A 6,896-nucleotide genomic window follows, 5' to 3' on the forward strand; every position below is an offset into this window, starting at 1 on the left:
GATGAATAATATATTAAAAATGATATTTTTGTAGGTGTGATATCGACATATAGATGCAGATAATTCTGTGTTTATAAGGTATTGGTGGCCAGAGGAGGAGAATGAGGAGCGTGAGGGCGTGTTCAGCCTGGAGGGGGCTGACCTCATTGCAATGTACAACTTCGTGAGGGGAGGAGGAGGGACAGGCACTGATCTCTGTGGGGACCAATCGACAGGACCCCGGGAACCTATAAAAATCGATAGTTTTATAGGTGTGATATCGATATATAGACAGATAATTATGTATTTATAAGGTATTCGTGGCCAGAGGAGGAGGAGCTTTATGAGGAGCGTGAGGGTTCAGCCTGGAGGGGGCTGACCTCATTGCAATGTACAACTTCGTGAGGGGAAGAGGAGAGCCAGGCACTGATCTCTGTGGGGACCAATCGACAGGACCCCGAGAACCTATAAAAATCGATAGTTTTATAGGTGTGATATCGATATATAGACAGATAATTCTGTATTTATAAGGTATTGGTGCTCAGAGGAGGAGAATGAGGAGCGTGAGGGCTTGTTCAGCCTGGAGGGGGCTGACCTCATTACAATGTACAACTTCGTGAGGGGAGGAGGAGGGACAGGCACTGATCTCTGTGGGGACAGGACCCTGGAGCTGTGTCAGGAGAGGTTTAGGTTGGGTTTTGGGAAAGGTTTTTCCCTCAGAGGTTTCTAGGGCACAGCCCCAAAAGCTCCAGGAGGGTTTGGATACCGCTCCCATGGACGCACGGGGTGGGATTTTGGGGTGTGTGGGCAGGGTGAGGGCTTAGACTCTGATCCTTGTGGACCATCTCTTCCAGCTCAGGATGTTCCATGGTTTTAAAGCTTCTTGTTCACCTTACCAAGGAAAGGGAACGGGGCTGGGGAAGTGTTTGGAGCCCCAGGAGAGGCTGAGGGAGCTGGGAAAGGGCTCAGCCTGAAAAAAGGAGCCTCACTGGGGACCTTGTGGCTTTAGGAGATTGGAATTCTCCCAAGGAACAGGGACAGCAGGAGAGGGAACAGCCTCAGTTGCACCAGAGGAGGTTTAGGTTGAACGTTAAGAAGATTTCATCACATAAAGGGCGATGAGAGGAGGTTTACGTTGGACATTAAGAAGATTTAATCACAATAAAAGGCAATGAGGCCTCCAGCGCTCCCACCACCAAACGCCATTCCGCGCCAGTCCCTGAATCCGGGACTGCGGGATTAAAAAGCTGGTCAGAAAAGCAGGTTTTTAGGACAGATTCCCCTCAGTTCGGCGCTAGATGGCAGCCGAATGCCGCGGCGGGGCTGGGATGGTGCCGAGGGGAAGCGTTTGGATGCAGGATTGAGTCATCCCGAGGAGGAGAATTGGATGTGCCCGGTGGGATCCGCAGCGACCAGAACGCCAACACTGTTCGGATTAAACACGGAATTCTGCATTCCAGGAGGAAGCGTGGCGCTTTTACTGCAAACTGCACAAATTAGAATGCCAAAACTAGGAGTTATTTATGTTACTTATGTTATTTACCCACCACTGGTGAAATATGCTGGTTTCAGGATTGTTTTCTCGCATCCAGGTCAAAATTATCACGGTGCTCCTTGCTCAGCCCAGCTCAATCCCATTTTTCTCTGAGGTTTTTGTCATCTTTTCCCTTTTTCCCTTTCCCATTTTGGTCTCCTTGCACTGTTTCAATGGCAGGAGGAGGTAACGGAGCAGGAGAAATGCAGGAGATAAACCAGGACATCAAAGGAACAAATCTATTCCCCAGCCCAGCTGAACTTCACTAGTGAAGCAAGACTCTCAGTGCTTCCTAAAAATGTTTTGCACTAATATTTTTTTCCTCTTTGTGCCTTCTGAGGAATTTTTTTTCCCCATTATCACCACAGCACTTCCAGCAGCGCCTTTTCCTGCTCCCACAACCACCATTCTCCTCTCCTCTGGGTAAAACCTCTCCCTCTTTTGTATTTTCCATAAAAAATAAAGTTTTTCTCACTATCCCCTCGACTTTAACAAAGAAAGCTTTCCCCTTTCCTCATGCAGCCCTTTTGTCACCCAGCATTTCCCACCTAAACGTGTCCCCTCAGCAGAAAACCTTCTTTCCTTGGGTCTCCTCTCAGCCATTCCTATCCCTGCCCATCATCTCCTCAATTCTTATTTTGTAAATAATGAGATGTGATCACCTGGTGCTTCTGGTCAGGGGATTATCAGAGATGCAGTGACCAGACTTGGGCTGAAGCAAGTCTGAGAGTGGTTTTGCTCAGGTTAAAAATGCCAAAAAACCCCATCCAAGCATCCCTGCTGTAATACCAAAGCTTTTACCAAGAATTACCTGCCTCTTTTCCTCCTTTCTTTTGCTGAAACACAGCAGCAGTTTGCAGCCTCACAAAACTGAGACTCCAGATCTCCATGGAAGCAAAATCCCAGCTTTTGCCTGCACCTCCAAATAAAGCCAGGCAGCCTTTCCATTTATGTCTCACCATAAAAAAAAATAAAAATAAAAATGCAATTAAGAGATTCTTTGCCTGAGGCACAGACTGTTTCCTCCAGAACACTCAGAGCTGGGGTCAAGCTGGGCTTTGAGCTGCTCACATTTTTGAAGCAGTTGTTTTCCTCACATTTAGCACAGGGCGAGGAAAAAGCAGCTTGTTAATGAGCATATCATTCTCCATTTCAGCTCCTGGACGTGGCCTGATGTTTGTCCTGGATCAATGCAGGATCATAAAACACCTAAGAAGGCACCACATGGATTTTTAATAGCAGGTACTTTATAGTAACATGGAAAATGTGAAGTTGCCCTAGGAGCTATTTCCACTTTTGGCAAAGCAGCTCCTTGGCAGTTATAAATCAGCAATTCTGCCACTTCTTTATTGCTGCCTGGGCAGGCCAGGATGGATTATCACTCCCAAGCCACTCTGCACGTTTTGGGAATTGCTGCAAAGCCTGGAGAAAGCTCTAAATGTGCAGTCTCACTAAGGCTCTGGCTGCTGGATTAGTACCAAGCCTGTGTTCATGTAATTTCCCCTTTTATTAGCACAAGAAATGTCTGCATTCATGGCAGGGGAAATTTCTATAGTGATAGAAGGAAAAAATCCAGCTATCAATGGGTCAACAGATATTTTGCTTAATGTCCCACAAAATGAAACAGAATACTCTGATTTTCTACTCCACACACCCAGATGTGTTCAATTAAAGCTTAATCCACTGAAAATGAATGAGAAACTGAGATATTGTTTCCCACATCCCATTTATAATGCATGGGAAAGGAAAAAAATGAAAATAATCCTTTAGAAAATTGCAGATTTTCTTCTATCAGGATTTATATTCTTTTTCTACTCTCTGCCCAAGATGCTGTTACAATGTAATCCCCAGAGACTGATGAATAAAAATGTGAAATGACTACAAAAACATCTCTTTAGTGTCTCCAAGGTGCTGTTTTAGGGTTGTCCCATCATCCATTAGGGTTATACCATTATTATTATTATTATTATTATTATTATTATTATTATTATTATTATTATTATTATTATTTAGGGTATCCATTATTACCTGCAGAGATGCCTTACTGAACACAATCACATTCCAAACTGTAAATTACATTTCCATTTCCTCACACTTAGCACCTGAATTACCCAGTTATATATAGTCCAAACCTCTAGTAAATAAAATGGAGTATTCAGAGAATAAATCTCTTATTTTCCCATTAATGCTGGCATAACTTTACAGTAGGCAATGGAATATTATTATGACCAGACTCACTTTGAGTCAAGCAAGATCTTGAACCTTTAAATATTTATGAAATGTTCATTTCTTTTCATCATCCTCTTAATTTATTAAGTTCAGTGCCAAGGTGGTACAAGGCTCGTTGTTTATATCACATCTGGCAATTCATGACAAGATGAGGAACAGAACAGTGACATTGGCTGACAAAAGGTGACAGAGATGTACAAAACCACTGACACTCCAATGCTCCTGTGCTGAGCTGGCTACAGCAAAAAAAAAACCCTGAAACCTTTAAAATACCAAAATTTGTCTTCATGTTCTTCAAAATTGCTTTTTCTTCAGCATCTCCTCGGGGATAAAAACCCAAAAATGATGGCATCAGTGAGCTGCTGCAATCCAGCACCCAGGCAAGGCAACAAACACAGAGCACCTCCGTGGGGTCAGCTGCAGGTGAGAATGGAACACAGCAGCAAAAACAAACAGAGGAAAAGGTGCTGATGAAACGCGGACCTGCAGCTCCTCAGCCACTGCCAGGTTCTCGAGGGAGGGATTATGTTCGCTACAAACACTGGGTGTTATCAAAGGTTCCACACACTTCTATGTTCGCCCTCTACCACCGAGGTGGAACTTCACAAACGACTTTGACAAGGAAAAGCAAACAGGTCGTTCACCAGTGCTAAACATTTACACAAACAGATCACACTGAACCTGACCGTCCCTTTACAAAGAGCCTTTCCCCTACTTTTTAAATTTTTTTTTGCTTTAAGTGCACAGTTCCTAAGTGATAATAAATTAATTTTTTCGTGTTACAGCAGTCAACTACACACAAACAACACGTACTAAAAACTACCTCACTAAACACCTCTCTGAAGGTAACTACTTTGTGTATATATTAAATTTCAAGTAATGCTCAGCCCAAGTTTGTTTGTTTTTTTAAAGAAAACAATCAGACAAACCAACAACACTAATTCCAGAGACAAGATAACACTTAACTACAAGGACTAGGGATACACCAATAGAAATGGGACAAATTCTCAGCACTAAGGCACGATAGAATCAGTACTAGAGTATGGCTAAAACCTTACTTCACTACAGCATCAAGTGAGGAGTTACCAGGGAGTGTTCCTACGCTCAAAACACTCGGCTACAACATCGGTGAGTTCTGTGGTCAAGAAGCTTCTACCTTAGTGCAGCTGCTTTGCTAGAGGAGGGGATTTCAGGGGGCAAGGGGGTGCTCACTTATCATTAAGGGTTGCTTCCTACTTGCTCAAGGAAATGGAGTTTTCTTGCTCAGTTTATCCCTTTACCTGCGCTCTTTGTGAAAATACAACACAATTCTGATGGGAGAAAAGCAGGTGTTGGATGTTGATGGTCGCTGGAGCTGACCAGAAAACCCTCGACCAGAAAACCCCCGTGGTTTTTGGACAGCGGCCCCAAAATTTGTGACCACCGTAAGGCATGATACAAAACCCCCCTAAAGCACGAGATTAAGTGGGCTTTGGATCAGACACGCACTTAGCTATGGAGTTTGTGGTCCCACCAGTCAGTCCTCCTGAACTTTAAACAACTCTACCCCACAGGAAGAAAATCAAGCACGGGTCTAAGACCAAGAGGTTTTAGGTTTAAAATAAGGGTAGTTCTGGAGAGTCTTTTCAAACAGGCCCTCGGTAAGATCTGCCGCTTGCCCTTAAAAACAGACGATTTCTGGCACTTGTGGACCTCTGCTATTGTTATTTGATCCGCTGAGATGCCACGAGTTCGCCACGAAGGGCTCTGGCCGAGAAGCCTCCAGGAGGAAGAAGCGCTCCGAACTCCGCTGGAAACGCGCATCCTGCCAATCTGGGCACGGCAAACCCAGCGCCGCCAGAACAGTCTGGAAAACCTCTTCCCTCGCCGGAGAGCGCCGGGCTCCGCATCACCACCACCACCACCACCATCATCACCATCATCATCATCACCATCATCATCACCACCACCCGCGCTACGCGCGGCGCGCAGCGGCCGCCGCGTGTCCCCCGCGGCCGAGAGCGGGGCTCATCAGGTTCTCGGTGATGTAGGCCACGAGCAGGCAGATGAAGACGAGCATCACGCAGATGGATCCCCCCACGGCCGTCATGGCCACCACGATGTCGCGCATGGCCGCGGGCTCCACGCGGAACTCCACGCACTGCGCGGGCGGCGCGGGGCGCGGCGGCGCGTAGCGCGGCTGCAAGCACAGGCGGTAGCGCACGCTGCCGTGCGCCTCGGCCAGCAGGTAATCGCGGCACGCGGCTCCCAGCTCCACGCTGTCGCAGGGGAAGCGCGTGTAGGTGCCGTCCCAGGAGCAGTTGAGCGCGAAGCCGCGCAGGGCGGCGGGGGCGGCGGCGGGGCGCGGCGGCCCCCAGTGCCGCAGCCCCCACTGCAGCAGCACGCTGCCGTTCCGCAGCACGTTGGCCACCAGCGCGCCGCCCGCGGAGCGGTGGGCGCGGCACGCCCGGGCCGCGCACTGGAAGCCGCGGGCCGGCGGGCGGAAGCACAGCCGCGCCCCCGCCGCTCCATCGCCGCCCACCTTGTAGGGGCACCACGGCTCGTCGGGGTCGGGCTTGGGCTCGGCGGCACAGCCCAGGCACAGCAGGGCGAGCAGAGGAGGCAGCAGGCTGGGTGCGGTGCCGGGCATGCCGGCGGCCGCCGCCGCATGGAGCCGCGGAGGGAGCGCGGGGAGAGCGCGGCTCGGCAGCCGCCGCGGGGCCGCCGGTGGAGAGGCGGTGCCGCCGTTAACTCTCGCCGGGCTGCGGAGCACCCGCCCGCTGCGGCCGCTGGTGGCCGCACGGACGCGGCTCCGGGGGCTCCGCGCGGAGCGATGAGACCCCGCGGGGGAGGGCACGGGGGGTGCTGAGACCCCGCGGGGGAGGGCACGGGGATGATGAGACCCCACAGGGGTGGGCAAGGGGGGTGCTGAGACCCCACAGGGGTGGGCAAGGGGGGTGCTGAGACCCCGCGGGGGAGGGCACGGGGATGATGAGACCCCGCGGGGGAGGGCACGGGGATGATGAGACCCCGCAAGGACCGGCTCAAAGGGATGATGAGACCCCACAGGGGTGGGCAAGGGGGGATGCTGAGATCCCGAAGGGATGGGCAAGGGGGATGATGAGACCCCGCAAGGACCGGCACAAAGGGGTAATGAGATCCCACAGGGATGGGC

General features: G+C 50.0%; 1 protein-coding gene across 1 annotated transcript; it reads right to left on the reverse strand.

Annotated features, from left to right (window-relative positions):
* Positions 1-3,799: 3,799 nt before the first annotated feature.
* Positions 3,800-6,532, reverse strand: FNDC10 (fibronectin type III domain containing 10). Its single transcript, XM_039727570.1, has one exon. It carries the CDS (start codon positions 6,369-6,371, stop codon positions 5,697-5,699), a length of 675 nt encoding a protein of 224 aa, XP_039583504.1. The 5' UTR covers positions 6,372-6,532; the 3' UTR covers positions 3,800-5,696.
* Positions 6,533-6,896: the final 364 nt, after the last annotated feature.

This window comes from Passer montanus, unplaced genomic scaffold, assembly GCF_014805655.1.
Source record: "Passer montanus isolate IOZ18808 unplaced genomic scaffold, ASM1480565v1 scaffold62, whole genome shotgun sequence".
In the NCBI taxonomy this organism is placed as follows: domain Eukaryota; kingdom Metazoa; phylum Chordata; class Aves; order Passeriformes; family Passeridae; genus Passer; species Passer montanus.

Coding starts and splice junctions, on each gene's coding strand:
- FNDC10 (XM_039727570.1), bottom strand. CDS start 6,371: ATGCCCGGCACCGCACCCAGCCTGCTGCCTCCTCTGCTCGCCCTGCTG.